A 19280-nucleotide genomic window follows, 5' to 3' on the forward strand; every position below is an offset into this window, starting at 1 on the left:
CAATTGGTGAGGATATGGGGGAAAAGGTACACTCATACATTGCTGGTGGGATTGCAAATTGGTGCAACCACTCTGGAAAGCAGTATGGAGATTTCTTAGAAAACTTGGAATGGGACCACCATTTTTGACCCAGCTATCCCACTCCTCAGTTTATACCCAAAGGACTTAAAATCAGCATACTACAGTGACGCAGCCACATCAATGTTTATAGTAACTCAATCAACAGTAACTAAACTGTGGAACTAACCTAGGTGCCCTTCAATAGATGAATGGATAAAGAAACTGTGGTATATATACACAATAGAATATTATTCAGCCTTTAAAAAAGAATAAAATTATGGCATTTGCAGGTAAATGGATAGAACCTGAGACTATCATGCTAAGCAAGATAAGCCAATTCCAAAAAACCAAAGGCCAAATGTTTTCTCTATAAGTGGATGCTGACACATAACGGGGTGGGGGGGTTGGGGGGGAGGGGAGAGGGCGGGAATAGGGGAACTTTGGATTTGGCAAAGGGGAATGAGGGGACGGGAGGGGCAGGGCATGGGAAAGATGGTGGACATCACTGCCCTATATACATGGATGATCGCACGAATGGTGTGACTCTACACTGTGTACAAACAGAGAAATGAAAAGTTGTACTCCATTTATGTACAAGGGATCGAAATGCATTCTGCTGCCATGTATAACTAAATAGAACAAATAAAAAAAATAAAAAAGTACTTGAGAAAACCTAAATTTCAAGCCATGGCCAACCTGTGGTTCTAGGTACTTCTGGCACATCAACTCAGACTTCAGTTTCAAAAAAACAGTGAGAAGTAGATTAGTTCTGGTTAGAATGCCTGGTTCATCTGACATTCATACTCAAAGTGTGACTTTGGGGATGGGACCAAAACATTTTGTGCTTGTGCCCTCATATAACAAATATATGAATACTATCTCACAAGGTGGCTTTGAGTTAAATGAGATGAAGTAAATTAGGTACTTAGTACTGCTAACCTCTCACTTCTCTACCCTGTAAAGCAGTATTAGAGTGGAAAAAAAGTCAACAAACTGTTTGCTGCAATATATATATTTTAATTCAAAGTGAATCAACAGTAATACACCATAAATTCTTATTTTGACACTCACCAAAATAGTCACCTGGAAAACCCGCTTTTTGTGACAAAGTACAGAAGGCTTGGTCACATTTAAATCACTGAGAACTAGAGAGAAATACTATCGCAAACTGTAATAGACATTACATCCATAAAAATTTTCCCAGTCCTTATTGTAATATTGCACAGTGCAATTGCTACATGGCAAACTAGTGTAGCATAGAATTAAAAGCAAAAACAAACAAATCAAAGAAAGAAAGCCACAAGTCTAAAATTGTTAAACAGTTAACAGTTCAAACTTAGTAATCAAATCTATATCATTGGGTTCATTAAAACAAATCTTCCTACACCTTGCAGTGTATGATTTAACTTTCACTTAACACAAACCAAGTTTAAAATTAGTAGTAAAGATTTAAAAAATGAAAAAGTTTTGCTAACATAGTAATGTTTAATTAAACATCCTGAAAGAAAAAAACATTATATATCAGGATATTTGTTAAAAAATAATTTGCAAATTAAAATAGTATGCAAATATGCAACCTGGAAATCATGCAGTGTTTTATTTAAGAAAGCATTAAACCAAAGAAAACTGTTAAAAATGGTTTTAAATAGGGTATAAATCCAGATTCTTTGTCAGTATGCTAAATTTAGACTTTAGCAGGATTTTGAAATGTTTAAACACTTTTAAAAAAGCCCATGATTGCAATTAAGAGCAGCGTAACTTAACTGCGATATGCCTTTAACAATATTATTCTTGCAGTATGAAAATGTCGGTCTTTACCATTTACAGTCAATTGTTAACAAGACTACCTGAGTCTTGGAACTTAAATAACAGAAGATACACCATTTCAGCGTAGTAAACACAGTCCTGCACAAAAAGAAAACTGCACTGGTTTTGTACCTTTTGTGATATAATCAATCTTTTGCACTTGGTGTTTCTGAAACATCCGTTGCCAGCATTGATTCTTTTCCAAGAAGTGAGCAGATACCAGTAATCTGCTGGACCATATAAATAAAATTAGAAGGCTGTGGAGGGCAGCAAATTTACTTAAATAGTGACTCCATAAACGTGTCATCTGTAAATAATCTTTTAAATTAATCTTAGTCTACTCCTTTTTAAGTGTATTATATATATATATATTTCTATTTATATAAAATGCATAGAATTGATTACTAAAAACACTGAAACTTGTGGGGAAAATTAAGTCCTTCATTTTCAGTGTGACTAAAAATGTACTGCTGGTTTTTATTTTATGATCTAATACTGTAATTTTTAAAATCAATTTCAGGCACATTTATTTCATTGATGATTATTAAATAAAACACTGCTTGTATTAATGGAGTAAAGAAAAGTTGATCCATTATTAGCTTATCACCAACGCTGTCCTAAAGCTGTACTAGTGGTATGCAATTCATTTATTAAAGAAACGCTGTAAATCCAAAACATTTGGAGTTTTATACTCAAATGCTTCGTACTGTTTATTCCAGTAAATGCTTTAAGATTATGTTCCAGATTTTTAAGGAAAAAAAGTTAAGTCAAGCCTGCAAGATACAGCTTTCTCAAGTGTCTACAATGCCAGTATGAAAATAAAAAATTAAGTTACATTGATACATCCAAGTTTTTTATATGCAGTGATGAGCACAAACATTAATAGAGATAAAATACTGATGCAAATAACACACCCCAAAATAACATATGCAATTATTTTCCATCATTTACAATACAGTAGTTACAATGACACTTCAAACAGAAAAGCAAAGTAAAAAATCAAAACCCCAACTTCTATTTCATGTAATTAGACTTATACAGAAATTAGAAGGCTAAATAACAACTAGTTAATCACCTAATTTCACAGCTATCTGAAGTGGCAATCGTTATATAGCAGCTTATCTATGATACATTCAAGATAAATGATACAATTTATTACTTGTCTGTAAGCTAAAACACAGCCTCAGTTTAATACCTTTCCTTAAATTCCACCTCTACACTACAATATACTTGAGGTCTATGCAAAAAGTAGCTACCTTTTATATAGGAAATGGATGATTAAGTCTTTGGTGCTGTAAAAGCAACTTCATTTAAACATCACCACCATCACCACCAAGGGGAAAAAAGGGGGGAGGGAACCCAAGACACACTTCCTAGGAAAAAAAGCATGTAATTTCTGTCCCTGACGGAATGTATTAAATAAGCAACACCACCAACAAGCAAAACAAGTACTACAATGTAAAAATACTATAAAAAATAACCAAAAAAACAAAAACCCTCTCACATGCATAAATGAAAAATTGCACACAAAGAACTCACATCTTTTCAAGCTTCAATAGTAAATATTCTGCTACTATTTATTAAATACTGCATGGTTTGCCCAAGCTAAGATGAAACCACGTCATGAATCAATGAGCATTTTGCATTTTCTTTCATTATCTACTCAATGTCATGCCTACTGCACCTCTAAACATTTTATTAAGTCCAATTATACAGCAAACACTTCCAAAATAAACTTAGATTGTATTGCAGTTTCACTTAACAGTATATAAAATGCTGTGCTGTGACAGTTATCAACTATCCATTAGGTACTGTATCAATTTTTCTTAAGCACTACTAACTGCTTGCTTTTCTTGAAGCTAGATCATTCTGAAAAATCAGACAGCAGAATTCAGCTATAGCAAACATGCTGCCCTCTTAATAAGGAAAAAAACAGCTACTATCTGAAATCATACCACACAAAACCAAAAATGAACATTACTCTATTGAAAGAAAACTAAAGAGCAGGTCTGAATTTTAAGTGCTGCAGTCCTCAACATTTATAGATATGTAATAACATTAACAACCTCAAATATTTAAGGCACTATGTGTGGGAACGGTTTACAATGCAGCTGAGATTATTAGAACAACATTAAGAGCAAAGTCTAGGCAACATTTTGCCCATGCAAAAGACACATGCAAATGTAAAGAACAATAGCTCAATTTCTCAGGTTAAGTGACCCAACATTTATACACTAAGACACAGATAATACAATTCACTTGTATGCTGTAATTCTGACATATGTGCATCTGTTGCTCTAAGTCTGTACACAGAATGGCTTCCCAAATGTGGACGTGTCTTGCACTAGTTAGAAGGCAATTTTATAAAAAATAGCAGGAGCAAAACTGGACTTCTGCTCCCATAAGTCACCTGTCTAGAGTTACTACATAAGAAGATAACATGACCAAAGACAAGTTATACCAAATGTGCAAAACACATTAAAAGTGAGATTTTTAAAGCTCAAAGTTGTTTAAATTGCACCCAAGTCTACATGATTCAAAAATAATTTTCTTGTGCCATGGCTAATTTTTATTAAATACCATGTTTTTATTTTTAATCATATGTTTGTATCATTGAGCTTCCTCAATATACTGTTTTTGTTTTTTTCACATATATGGATACTGGCTGAGTTTTGTTGGACTCAATGGAAATCCAGTATATGCAGGTGATGCTGCAATGTAAGAATGTGGTGGGAAGATTGGTTTGTATTGAGTCTGATGAATGGTTGGGGATGGTAACAGACGGGGATTTATGCCCATTGGGACTTGGTGAACTATGCCACTGGGATGGGAGATATTGTAAGTTGGATGCTGTAACATAGGTCTTGAGGTACATGGAGAGGCTAAGAGGTGGGCCACTGGTGCAGCACTACTGAGGGTAGCTGATGATGGGTATGGAAGCAGAGTAGGCTGTCCTCCAAGGTGCGTATTTCCAGCCAGGTGGGCATGTACTGCTGTATGGTTAGGACTTCCGTGAGAAAGAGTGAATGGATTACTGGTAACACTAGTAGGGATATAAGCTTGCTGTCTTCGATGCCCAAAATTTCCATTCCACTCTTGATGCCCAGATCCAAAGTGCTGAACCTAACCGCAAAGAAAAAAAAATTATTAATAACATTTTAGGGTCTGGGGTTGTGGCTAAGTGGTAGAGAACTTGCCTAAGCACATATGAGGCACTTGGTTCAATCTTCAGCATCACATAAAAATAAACAAAATAAAGGTATCGTGTCCATCTACGACTAAAAAAAGGAAATATTAAAAAGAAAACCAAAAGCTTCAAAAAACATTTTATAAGATCAAAGGAAAGAAAGAAGGAACTGTGACTAAAATAACTCATAGTAGATCTCTCAGAACGTTAGCTTGCATTAAGATGAGCAGACAAAAGAAAAAAACCAATTGAGATACACACACATGCACCGTAATATTTATTACCATATATTATTACAGCATTAACCTCACCCCTAAGCTGCTAGTTACTGTTCCTAGCACTACTAACAGCTATCACTGGAGTACTTACTATATATAAAGCTAACATTTTATTAAGTTCCAGGACAATCCCATGATATAAATATTAATTCCTGTTAACTGTGGTCCAGACTTGCTCAAGAAACCTGGACAAGGTAATATATACATAGTATGTGGCAAAACTAATATTTGAATCCAGGCTGACTCCCAATATCTGATTGTTTTTCTCTTCCCAACTGAAACACAATGCTGAGCACAGTGTCCAAGAGATGGGAATATCCCCAAAGGTCAGATGATCATCTCTACTAACATGTAAGAAATACAGCCATGAATCTATGTGCATATGTTCTGATTTAAAGGATCTGAGACAACAAATACTAAAAATTTGTCTAAGAGGGCTACAGATATAGTTCAGTGGTAGAAAGCTTGTCTAGTATGTTCAATTCCCAGCATTCCCCACCTACCTCCCCAAATTGTCTGACAACTTACCCTATTAAAAGAGGAATATAAATTCTATGGATAAATCTGTTAATTATCCTGGTAGGCAGGCTACACTTTAGTCACTTGGATAATGAAAAGGGGGAAATGTATTAAGACTGCTTACAGTTTCTGAGCTCTTGTTCCTCTAAGCAGTGGGGGCTGTAAACACCTTTACGAATTAACATATAAACTTACTTGGCTGAAGTTCAAATGCTGCTGCTGGAATGCTGATGTCAATTTTTGCTGACGATTACCCACTGTGGAAGGCTGGTTTAATCTTCCAGGGGCAGATCGTCCTTTTATTAATGGCTGGCAGGTAGAATCTGGCAACAAACAAAGTATTAGAGTTGGTGATTTTCCTCCCCTAATAAAAATTAGAAAAGTCTTTATGTATTTAACACAATAGTGCCTGAAGAATCTTAAAATTAAATAAAAAGAAAAGAGAGCTGGGATGTGGCGGCGCATGACTATAATCTCGGCAACTCAGGAGGCTGAGGCAGGCAGGAAACAAATTCAAAGCCAGCCTCAGCAAATAGTGCGATCCTATATCAAAAAATAAAAAGGGCTGGGAACGTAGTACAGCACCCTTGAGTTTAATCCCCAGTATAAAAAATAAATAAATAAATAAATATATATATGTATGTATGTATGTATTTAAATAAGGGAGCTTATGGTTTCTGAGCATTGGCCAATATCAGAAGAGACTTCTTCTGTACAATACACAGGGCAAGGGCAAGGTAGAAATACAGAGATGACTTTTGGCAATCTTATTTTCTGATGATCCTAACAAATTAAGAGCTTTTAAAGGATGATAAGAGAGACAGGAGGACTCAGTTTACCTGTATTTGCCATATGCTCATCGGCATTTAATCCATTTTCTATTGCCATTGGTGGCACCACAACAGTACAGACAGCTGGCTTGTTTTCTGTGTCAGCAGAAGTTACCAGATCTGTGTTTTGATGAGTGTCCTCCACAAAACTGCTCTCTGCAAATGGACTGTCATGCCCCGAAGAGTCTGACGTTGGAGAGCCATCAACAGTATCGCAACCACTTTCTTGTTCTTCATCTGACATACTACAAGAAAGCAGTTTTATGAGTAACATTTTTAACATTAAATCTGATACTGAGTAATATCCAGGCTCCAGTGAACTTACTCAGTTATTTTATATAATTACTCATTTCTCCTTTACCAACACATCATGTTTTCACAGAATTTTAGACCCTCAAATTCATTCTTTATTCAATTACTAAACCTAATTCCATCCTGCTTCAGGAATGTCCTTTTGGTATTTTTCTCTTTTTTCTTCCTACTTGATCCTTAGTAGTACTTCATAAAATTCTCCTTTATAAGATCTACATAATTTCATCTAGACAAAAGTATTGTTCTGGGTAATTTAAATGAAATGTACAAATGCACAAGCATGTGACTTGGATATTTCAGAATTGTGCCTTTTTTTTTTTTTTTTTTTTTTTGGTGCTGGGGATTGAACCCAGGGCCTCATGCTTGCAAGGCCAGCACTCTATCAACTGAGCTATATCCCCAGCCCCAGAAATGTGCCTTTCTGAAAGTCTTCCTGATCTCTCTGCAGGCCTAGCCAGAGTCTCAAATTTCTCCTCTCCTGCTGATTGTTGTCAGGCCCTGACAAGATCTCACTGTTTGGAATTTCTACATTAGTGTCTATTTTAATCACTCATTCATACTTAACAATCTCAAGCATCTGTTTTTATATGTATATTTTATTTTTCATCTTATATGCATATTTATAGATTTATGCACATTTTATGTGTGTATATTAATGTATAAGCATGAACAAACCAACTTCCAATCCACTTTAAGTAATTTACAAGGAGAGTATTAAAAAGACTTTGCAACTTCCACGGAGCTTTGTCTATAAGTATTTAAAGCCATGTTTCCTGACTAAGCAAAAAGAGAAGACAAAATGTACAAAATGAACTCTTAAAACTTTTTAAAGTATTGTCAATAAAAAAAATTTCTACAAGCTAAAATCAAATGTATTTCATCAAAGTTCTTGTGGCTTATCTCTTAAGATGCTAGTAGATCATGCTGGTTATGAGAAGTTTACTGTCTTAGTGGCAGTATGTGTCCCCAGAGAACAGGAAGGCTAAGAAAGGAAATACGGACAAAACCATGCAAACACATCATCAATGATAGGAAAAAAAAAAATCACAGAGCAGCTCTATAGCAGCCAGTCAGTAATCCATTATGCAAAAATGTCCTTTTTCATTTTGTTAGAAGTTTTATTTGGAATTTATCACAACAGTAATCTGTGGAGCTCAAGTTGAGAAGGTGGCCCTTATTTTTTTAATCCTTTCAAAAACAGATGATTTTTTAAAATTATTTATTTTTTATAGACTGTATTTTGATTCATTGTACACAAACGGGGTACATCATTTCATTTCTATGGTTGTACATGATGTAGATTCATTCCATTTGTGTAATCATACATGTACATAGGGTAATGATATCTGTTTCATTCCACCATTTTTCATACTCACCTTTTGACCCAGTTATCCCACTCCTTGGTTTATACTCAAAGGACTGAAAATTAGCATACTATTAAAAATCATTTCATAGGAATTCGATTTTTCATTTGGAGTTGTTTGATAATGATGAAAAAATGACTACTAAAAACCCAAATCCACAAAAAAATGATCTAGTTAAAAAAGCATGTTCAAGAGAAAATTCACTATGGTAAATTGATGGATGCTTTTAACTTACATAACAACAAAAGAAATTATCAACTTTTTAGTAGATTTAATATTTATTACATACTATTATTGGAATTCTTTTACCTGTTCGGTCTCTTGCAAGGGGATGGGCTGGACTGCCCTGAGGAGCTGGTGCTCAGAGTACTATCAGGACTACTTAATGAACACATCCGATCAATATTCAAAGTGCTCTGGCAAGCTTCACAATCTAGATTACCTTTACATCTAGTGAAAGAGGAAAGGGGGAAATAGGGGTAAAAAAGGAGAAGATACTCTCAAAGTTTCCAAAATTTACATTTTTAATGTAAGGATGGGAAAACTTAAGAATGAACTATATGAACCAAACTTCAAAGCTCAGAAATACCATAGTAATCATGCCAAATATGATGTAGCACATTCCCGGGTCTAGAACCTGATTATCTCTTTGAAGGTTTTATTCCAAAGGACACTTAACAAGGACTAAATCACAGAGGTTTTCGGCACTCCAGGGGGCGCCACCACCACTCTTTAAGGATGCTGCGCTGGGCACTTACTCTCTGAGTGAATGTCTTGGCGAAGTCTCTTCCTCATCAGTGTCACTGCTGATAGTGATCACACTCACTGCAGGACTCGGGGAGTCAGCAATGATGATGGTTTGCCGCTGCTTTTCTGAAACTGATGAATCAGAGTCCTGTCTGACAGACGCTTCACAGCAATCTCTTGCCTCTACTTCTGAGTTATGATTGTCCTGTGTTTCTACACAACTTACTTCCTCAACATCTTTTCCATTTATTATCTTTGGAGAAATAAATGCTGAATGTGGGATACTGGTATTCTGCAATGAATTACTCCTGCAACCAAAGGAATAATTTGTAATCTCCAAAGTCAAAATAGGAAATGACATTTCTCTAAGATATCCTGTTAAACTGAACAATGCAAACCTTCATTTATTCAAGTTTGTGTATATAACACACTAAGATATCACGAGTTTTTGTGAAATATAAAATATCTCTAAAAATATTAGTGTACAGATTGCATTTACATACATTTAGTGGCCATATTGGGTAAATGTTATATTTGAATGTCTACAATTACTACATTATAGGTAGATAATAAATCAAAAGGGCAATAAAGACAATCTTACCAACAGAAAGCATTTATTTCCTCTCTTCCTGGCTCCCATTCCATTAGTTTTACCAAAATACCTCTGAGAAATTGAGAAGGGAGCTCGCTTAGTGTTTGTAACAAGGCTATCAAAGAGGTCATTTTGAATATAACAGAGTGACCCTTTAGTGTACATGCAAAATTCATTTTAAAGACTAAATCTCAAAATGCAGAGGAAAATTGAAGTACAAATACCAACCTGTTCTGACACAATTTGTTTTTCTTGGTAGTGGCAGGCTGAGGCCAGACAACGTGTGCAATGCCCACACTAATTGGCTGAGGGGCTGATAAAGTTATCTGATTGGTTAAAAGAGGCTGCGGCATCACTGAGTTGTAATGATTGCTGTGTGAAATCATTTTCCTAGAGAGAAAGTTCGAAAAAATTGAACCGGTTTACAGAAATCTATTTTGCAGACTATTCACAATGGAGTACTTTTATTTTGAACTTACCCCCAGTCTCCAAGCCTTTGTGAAGCAGCCACACCCTCAGAAGTTAGTGTAGCGGTAGCAGGAGCCATGGGTGTTACCTGCTGCCAGGCAGGTACCAGCATCTGCTGTGTTCTACCAGACCACGTCTGCTGTGTCAAAACAGAACCATCAAACAAAAGCCACTGAGTTACAGATCATACACCTCAAACTCAAAATGTATTAAAGTCACACATAACATTTATAAAAGTTAAAGGCAATAACCTACAAAAAGGATTGAAAGTGACCCAACAGCATAGGCCAATAATAAAACAAATAGATCAGTATCTATTTATGTGTAAGAAGGATAGCTCACATGCAAAAATACAATGAATTATGACCAACCTGAGAGAGAACTCCTGGTCGGATCTGTAGTGGCTGCACAGCTGGGGCCTGAGTTACAAGTGGAACTGTATTGTCCACCCTTATTGAATAACTGGTGGGTTTACCATGTGCTGCAGGAATACCTGTGACACAGAATTCAGTAAGAGAAAAAATGTCTCCTCTGATTTAATTTATAAAATTATTCTAAATGTAAAGAAGTAAGTCTGGGACTTTAAAACCATTTCCTATGTAAAACGTTCATCACTCTAGCAAAGAAACGTACTTTCTATATACTTTGTGGCACATCAGTCCAAAAACTGTTATAAAGCTACTCTTTGTTTTGCAAATGCTACACAAAGCTGAGTAATTTATTTTTCTTGAAATTTCCATTTCCTTTTGAAGTTTGCTATTGTACTTTTTTTTTTTTTTTTTTTTTCCAGACAGTTCTCCCACTGTAATAAAGGCCCAGGAAAGGTGAAGGTACTTAACATCCTGACAACCTTGGTAGGTAAATGTTCTTTTCATACAAACTTTTAACTATGCAGCTATGGCAGGATCTGACACACTTGACACCAAAAGGGTGATACAGTGCATTTCACACTTCAATTGACACAATGGTTTGCGAAGGGGATGGAATTCAGGGATTTCCTAATTTCTGAACGGCATATACATGAAGGAAAAGCAGAAAATAACCTATTCTGCCTAATTTGATGACATAACAAAACTTTGCCCAATATGGCTTAAAGGACAAGCGCTCCAGCAGAGTTTTGCTGGAACTCGAGAACAAATATGTTTACATTAAAAAAATACATTTACCTAATTATCCACTTGAAAAATTAAAAGTAGGCTTGCCGGCAATGTTAATCCCATTAATGGTAGTATTTCTGTTCAATGTATTGCAAAGTGCCTTCTAAATATTGTCTTATAAAACTTACTTTGAGACAAGAAAGTAGAAGTATGATACCCCAACGTAGAGCTTTAACTAACGACTCTAGGGATATCAACCAGGGTCAGAAAACAATTAACTAGAATAAATTCACTATATAATAATTCCAGACTATTGTAGCAGTCACTTCCAATATGGGATACCTTGCAAGAAATGTGTCGTTAGGCAATCTTACTCAATTATGTGAACAGCATAGTTATACAAATACAAAGGAAGATGACTATCAAATCCTCTGGCAATGCAATCTCCTCCTCAACCCCCACTCACCACCCCAGTACTGGGGACTGAACCCAGGGCCTCATGCTGGCTTGGTAAGCACTCTACCACTGAGCTACATTCCCCAGCCCCAGACAACATGACCTTAAGGAACCACTGTCAAATATGCAGCCCTTCAATGACTGAAGTATATAGTGCATGGCTGTAAAATATTGTCAGTTTTTGGATAAAGGGATGTTGGGTGTCTTTCCGCATCTCTCCAGTCATAAAAGAAAGAATACAATTGTTTTCTTTTCCTACTGAAAAACAAACTTAAAATTTTTATTGCACAAATATGAGTGCTAATCCTAAGGAGAATGTTAATACTGTTCTGTTGATTTTCTTCACAGTGACTTTAATCTTACTGCCAACGTATTTTACTTTCTGTGCTCCTAACCAGCTAGGTATGAATTAAGTTTTACAAAAGAGAATTTTTTTTCCCTAACTGATCTTGCCCCTTCCAAAAAGTATGTTGTGATAAGCAAATTCTCTAAGAAATGGAATATAAGCACACATAAGCAGTGAAATTATATCAGGGTAATAGATAATTTCAAGGGAAAAAATAAAACAGCAGAATTTACTTTGACAAGAACAAAACTCTCAAACTCAAACAAAAATCAAATTGCCCTTAGGTACTCTCTATTAACAATGCTATAAGTGAAAAGAATTCCCTTATACCGTCTCTCTTCATGAGATTTAATTTTTGGTCAAATTCAATAGCAATGGGTTACAATCTCAACTTTTTAGACAGTTATTAAATTAGCTTAAACTTAATCTTTGGTAGATTTGCTTTAATGATTAAAGTGGGGCATTAAAAGCTTACGAAGATTGTTTTAGTACAAGAGGAGATTTTGCTGAAATGAATTTCACTCTAAAATGGTAGGTTTCATCCAGAAAGGAGGAATGGCTAACTTTTTAGGTTACTAAATAATTTTAAATGCTTGTTTAAAACATATAGCTTATACTCAGATTTTTTAAATAAAGGTTTGGGTACGTCTTATATACTAAAGTATTTTTTTAAATAAGCACAGTCTTACAGAATCTATGTACAAGTATCTACATATTATATTTATAGTATAAATAAATTACCTATACACCATGACCCTAATGTAAAATTAAAAAATTTAAGTGAAAGAGATAGGCATAAAACTTACTTTAAAGCACAAACTAGGATAGTATCAAAATTACTGCCCTACAACTGCACAGTAATTACTTCAAAATGTTTCTTACAGATGGACTGACACATCATCAAGAAGGAGGGATATGAAATCCAATACTGAGATTTTCTACAGTGATGCTGAGACTGATTTAAGGGAAACTGTTCGCTTTTAAGGCAAATACATTATAAACCACTCACACACTTGCGACCACAAGTACAGAAGAGTTACTAACTTCTTTATCAATTACAAGCCATATAAAGAGATGAAGGAATGGTCTAATCTCATTGAAATGTTTTAAGACTGTTGCTCAATCCTGTTTAGAAATGTATTTGATAAGTCTCTTTTTGCTATACATAAAAGATAAGCTCTGAAGAAAAAAAAAAAACTGCTATTCCAAATCTTCACGGAATATACCACTGTGTGGGTGGGTGACCCTCAAACTGACTCTGGTACATGGGACAGGTTACCAGAACCAAAGAACCTACTTGCTAACATAGATTATAAACTTACCTAAGTGAAAAACCATAATGTCCACTACACTCACTTTCAAATGATATATGTACATATATAGATTATGTGAATATAGTAAAATATTAATGCTTGTTGAATCTAAAATATAAGACATTATTTTTTTCATTTTCTATATATTTGAAATTCTTATGGTAAATGGCTGGAGAAAAACACAACAGCATCTTTTCAGAGTGCTAATGACTTGATAATGTAGGCATTTTTATTACCAGAGATGAGCCTTTGGTCACTGCCACAGATACTCAAGGCCACCACTAGATCCCAATTTCATCTTGAGAATTAACCACTTGTCATTTTAAAAAATGCTTTCAGTGCTACAACCTCCTAACTGAGACCTTACATGAAAAGCTCATATGATCACACAACTCAAATTAACATGTAGGTCAATGAAAGACCACATATGCAATGTGTTCCCTTAAGATTATATTGCCTAGTGACATGGTAGCCATCTTAGTTTGTGTTAAGGACACTCTATCATCACCTAATAACACATTTCTCAGAGTGTATTTCTGTTGTTAAGCAAGGTGTGCATGCAAATTAAAAAGCTGAGAGGAAAGCTACCAAGCAGAACAGTAGCTAAAGATTTGACCTGTTTTTACATGTTAACACAATCGAGTCAACAAACACGTTCTTGGTGCTTTGTTAGGTCATATGAGAGACACCAAAATTTCTCAGAAGTGCTCAAATGCTTAAATGAAATTTAAAAATTCAAATAACCTTCAAAGTCAAAAATTTCGGAGATAGAAATCAAGACATTATCTATTCAGTCTGTTTCCTTTTACTAAGACTGAAATAAGCAAACATACTTGTCTACAATAAAACAATAAATAGCAGAAAAAGAATTATATACATAGTGTTCTGACTTAGTACCAACCATTTTCATTTACATTACACAGCATTAACACCAAGTTGTACATAGTCATATCGGGTCCCTTTGTAATCAATCTTTTGCTTTAAGATATAAATATACATTAAAATCTACCAAAAACAAAATTGCAAGAAAGAATCTAGGAAGTAAGATTTTATCCTGATTATTCCAGTTGAAAGGTTTGCTGCTACTGCCCTATAAGAAACACTAAGAGATTTCCCAATTTGAGAACTGATGATCTCTACAAAGGTATTTTGCCACCCATCCAGCTTAAACATGTAGTTTGCTATCTTTACAGGGTTTTAAAGGGAACATAATCCAATTTAATCATAATTTATCTTTTACCTAAACTATGGGTAAAGAATAAGAATGTAACATTTTGGGACAGAACTCCTTTAACTAAAATATTAACAGACTGAGCTCTCAGTCACTTTAATGTTCATTAATGAAGAGAGATAACATCTAAAGCAGTGATATCCAGTATAGGAAAATCCATAGCTTTCCAAGCTTATTTATTTCTATTAAGGTATTTTATCATGGTTAACACTACAGGAAATACATCTGTCATGTGATTCATTTTGCTAATGACTGCAGAGGAGCTTCAATCATGAAATAAGTGTCACTGGTCTAAAAGCTATTAAACAGCTTAAATTAAATTAAAAGGTAGCACTAAAATAGTTAATATATTTAATGAACAGATACTAAACTTTTTACAAAATAATGCATGCCTAAATTCAAAATACTTTGTTGTGAGGGGTTGGTAACTAAGGATTGACCCCAGGGATGTACTACCACTGAGCTACATCTCCAGTCTTTTTTATTTTATTTTTTTACTCTGAGATAGGGTCTTACTAAGGTGTTGAGGCTGGCCTTGAACTTGTAATCCTCCTTCCTCAGCTTACTGAGTTGCTGGGGTTAAATGCATGTACTACCATGCCTAGCAAGTACAATTTAAATGAAAGAATACCTTGAATAGCTGGAGGACAAATAATCAACGTCTGCTGAAAAGCATCACCACAACCAAACTGTGCAGTTCCCGCCTGCAGGGGTATTCCATGGTGCACAACAGAGTGAGCAGACGTGGTTAATGCCTGAAACAACAATGTATGGCACATCACACAGGGCAGTGTTTCAACTGCTACACATGCTATACAGAGAGAATCCACACACATTTCTTAAAAATCACAATTCTACAATAAAAATGGATCCAGAACATGAAAACAAAAACAAATTGACCCAACTGAATTAAGTTTAAAAACCGATTTTTTGAACTCTACTTTTGACATTGAAGAGCAAGTGAAAGATATGGAGAGAATGAATGAGGAAAGTAAAAAAAATGAGTTTGAATAGATTCATTCCAATTGTTAGCCTGAAATTTTGGATTAAATAGAAAAGCCATACCAAGTCCTCCCAGCACTGTAACTTTACATGTCAACATGAAACTTTTGTCTACCTCAAAAGCAAAAAAACACTTCTTAAAGAGAATACATTATTGGGCTGGTGTTGTGGCTCAGTAATAGAGCACTTGCCTAGCATGTGTGAGGCACTGGGTTTGAGTCTCAGCACCACAAATAAATAAATGAATACAATAAAGGTCTATAAACATCTTAAAAAATATATTTAAAAAAAGAGTATACATTATTAATTACTGTAAATTCTTACCTGACTTCTTAATGTTCCAATTTTAGTAAAATTTGCTGTCAGAGTAGCAGTACTACTTGAAGCAACTGGTCTTAAAAGTGGAGTTTTGTTGTGATTATTTGGGTCACATGAATGTGGGTGGGACTTACAAATATCCATAATATGAAAACAGGACTTCACACTGCAAAAGAAAATATTAAAGATATATTAAGTACTTATAGTAGTTTAAATTATTAACAAAATAAAAAATATTTAGAAAAGAATAAAATTCTATGATTTGCACTTAATCTACCTATTTCCAATATTCATTTTAAGAGGAAATCCTACAAGAAAAAAAATGAATTTGAAATCAAGGAAAAGTATTATTATTACCTGCAACATTTTAAGACAGTAAAGCAATGGTGTGTATTCTATGGCTAGCATATAACATTTTTTGACCTTTATCCTAAATAGTTTTTCCTAAAATTTCTGTTTCTCCACACTAATAAATTAGTGTTACCAAGTATGTGGTTACATGCGGAAGTATTTGGGGGTACTGTAATAGGGCTTCATAAGAATATCAGGGGCTGGGGATTAGCTCAGTTGGTAGAGTGTTTGCCTCGCATGCACAAGGACCTGGGTTCAATCCCCAGCACCGCAAAAAAAAAAAAAAAAAAAACTGGTTTTAAGGACAACTCACAATAATGAATAGTGGTTTATTCCTATGCCTTCTTTGTTAAGTCATTTTAAAATAGTAAATGAACTGTTTTAAGTTATTTACTTTATTCCCCTCCCACAAAAAGGAAGTCCAGGACTCAAAAAAATTTGTAAGATTTGACTACAGAAACTCTGATAAGACCTTCAGGTTTTGAACATATATTATTCTCTACAAATCTATCAAAAAACTTTTCTTCTAGAATGCAGCGGAGCAAAAGGTGTGAAGGGAATGGAAAATGGAGTTTGTACGACTCGAAAGAACACAGGATCTAAGATCTGTAAAAACTGAAATGTGTCTTGGTAGAGGAAACTATTAATATTTCCTTTCACATATCACAGGTTGCTAAGGTAAACATGTCATGTAAAACCAAAACCACTTGCTCTTATTTTCAGTATGGTACTTTGGGAGAAAAAAACATAGGACTGCAATTCAAATTTATTCTATCTCTACTCTGCCACTAACTAGCATATGTGAACTTGGCTAAGTTAGCTCTTTTTGACTTAGTTTACATATATGTAATGAAGGAAAATCATTTTTCTAACACATTGATTTTCTATAGACCTATATTATTTTTTAAGAACCAATATAAAACATTATAAGCAGACATACTGGTTGCTATGAGGGAAATCTAAAAGATGTTTCATATTAACAAAAGGATGGTTCAGCGTCTCAACTGGAGTAATTCTTAAGTCTGCATCAATCAGCAACATTTTCTTCAACAGACTAACAAATTCTCTTCTATCCGCTTTCTCAGCCAAAAGATCACTTCCTTCCAAATCCATCACTGTGTTCACCTAAGAAATCAAAATTTCAAGCCATCAAATAAACACAAGTCATAGAAGATAGGGGATGTTAAAACATCATAGCTTTTAAAAAAAATACAGAAAAATAGGAAACTACAATGATTTTGAAACAAATAAGAACAACTGAAATTAACAAATTTTAAAATATTTCAAGGTACCAAACAAGATTCAAAGCAGGGGATAAACAAATAACCATATCTAATGTAGGAAAAACAAGTCTGCTTTCTAGGATTTTTCCTTTTAAAGAAAATACTTTCTACTAAGTAACAAGATAAGTAAATATAAAAACTGATAAAGACAAATGCAATTTAGCTCTGAAAGTTTGAAAATTTTTAGAATCAATTTCATTTGAAAAACAAATACAGTAAGTACTCTATAGTTATTTAGAAAACAAGTAACAAGCTGGAGACAATGGTGTACTCCTGTAATCCCAGGGGCTCAGGAAGCTGAAACAGGAGAATCACTGGGACGATTGCAAGTTCAAGGCCAGCCTTGGCAATTTAGCAAGGCCCTAAGCAACTTAACAAGACTCTGTCTCAAAACAAATAAAATAAAAAAATAAAAAGGGCTGGGAATGTGGCTCAGTAGCTAAGCACAATTCCCCAGTACCAAAAAAAGAAAGAAAGAGAGTAACATATTTTGGCACCCTTGGCATTCAAGACTCCCATTTTAAGTTTATAAGATTAACAAATGTGACTGTGATACTCACGTGCGCTATATCATCCAGACTGTTGAATATGTACTTTCTGGCTTCTTTAGACTTCATTCCTGTCTCAGCCTCATGTTCTTCCAGTGTCTTATTACATACAGCAAAGAGAAAAATAAAGTATTATTACCCACCATTTGCGAATTTCTATTTATTTAATCCTGGCACTTTTAGTCTAATACATCAAGTATCCTAAGGCAAGTGGCAGTTTCAAGAGAGTAAAACCAAAAACATATTTTTTAAAAGTACAAAAAGGTAAATAAAGAAGAATGCCTTGGTTTAGGCAAAGAAAAATATTCCACGTATAACAACTCCTTTAAAAAAGCTAACTATAAAGTTAATCATTGAGGATTTAATGACCCCCCAGACTAGCAAACTTGGATAAGCACTAAGTGGTAAGATTCAATTCCTGTCCTATAAAGTTTAATAATATAGAACTGAGTAGAAAAGATAAGCACACAACACAAATGTAATTATGCATATAATTGTTAAAAAAAAAAATCATTAAAGCCAGGCACAGCAGCACACACCTATAATCCCAGCAACTCAGGAGGCTGAGGCAGAAAGACAGCAAGGTTCAAGGCCAGCCTGTGCAACTTAGTGAGACTGTGTCTCAAAAAATAAATAAATAAAAAATAAATAAATAAAATGGGCTGGGGACATAGATCAGTAGAAAAGTTCAATTCCCCCATACCACACCAAAAATAAATAAATACATACCTACATACATACATACATACAAAAAAAAATTGAAGATGAGTTAATTATATTGTCAGACTAGAGAATGAGCTATATTATTCTGAAAGAACTTCCTTCTTAGAGAAGGATTTTTTAAAAAAGCAAAATTTAAAAGGATAGACTGCAATAAAATTAAAATAGGCATAGAAGAGATTATTTGTGCATAATGAGGCAATTTAGAAAACTGTTTTTCTAAATATTATTTTTTTCAAATTACCTTTAATCTCCAACCAGAATGAGACATATCTGTTTCTCTGCAAAAAAATCTTGTGGATTTCGTACCCACATTTAACAACTGTTCTCCTGGTAAACCTTGAGTCTGAGAAATATATCGAATCTGAAAAATAATTTAAAACAAAACCACAGTTTATTCTTTCATGCAATAGACATTATTTGAACACTTACCTCGGTCACTATGCTAGATG

General features: G+C 34.5%; 1 protein-coding gene across 7 annotated transcripts in view; it reads right to left on the bottom strand.

The window, feature by feature from the left end:
• Window positions 1-1056: 1056 nt before the first annotated feature.
• Window positions 1057-19280, bottom strand: part of HIPK3 (homeodomain interacting protein kinase 3) — a 92475-nt gene continuing 74251 nt past the window's right edge. For 4 of the 7 annotated variants that reach the window (XM_079103064.1, XM_079103066.1, XM_079103067.1 and 1 more), the window contains exons 4-17: window positions 19073-19192; window positions 18121-18207; window positions 17218-17402; window positions 15933-16092; window positions 15238-15361; window positions 10535-10656; window positions 10175-10302; window positions 9924-10085; window positions 9705-9767; window positions 9115-9411; window positions 8666-8806; window positions 6690-6925; window positions 6046-6173; window positions 1057-4989 (exon numbers count right to left, since the gene is read on the bottom strand). In XM_079103064.1, the coding sequence (XP_078959190.1) occupies window positions 4513-4989; window positions 6046-6173; window positions 6690-6925; window positions 8666-8806; window positions 9115-9411; window positions 9705-9767; window positions 9924-10085; window positions 10175-10302; window positions 10535-10656; window positions 15238-15361; window positions 15933-16092; window positions 17218-17402; window positions 18121-18207; window positions 19073-19192 (2430 nt within the window). In that variant the 3' untranslated portion in view covers window positions 1057-4512. The remainder of the gene's footprint in view (window positions 4990-6045; window positions 6174-6689; window positions 6926-8665; window positions 8807-9114; window positions 9412-9704; window positions 9768-9923; window positions 10086-10174; window positions 10303-10534; window positions 10657-15237; window positions 15362-15932; window positions 16093-17217; window positions 17403-18120; window positions 18208-19072; window positions 19193-19280) is intronic. The other 3 variants (XM_079103065.1, XM_079103069.1, XM_079103070.1) reach the window with 3 other exon arrangements.

Source organism: Sciurus vulgaris, assembly GCF_902686455.1.
Source record: "Sciurus vulgaris genome assembly, chromosome: 11".
In the NCBI taxonomy this organism is placed as follows: Eukaryota; Metazoa; Chordata; class Mammalia; order Rodentia; family Sciuridae; genus Sciurus; species Sciurus vulgaris.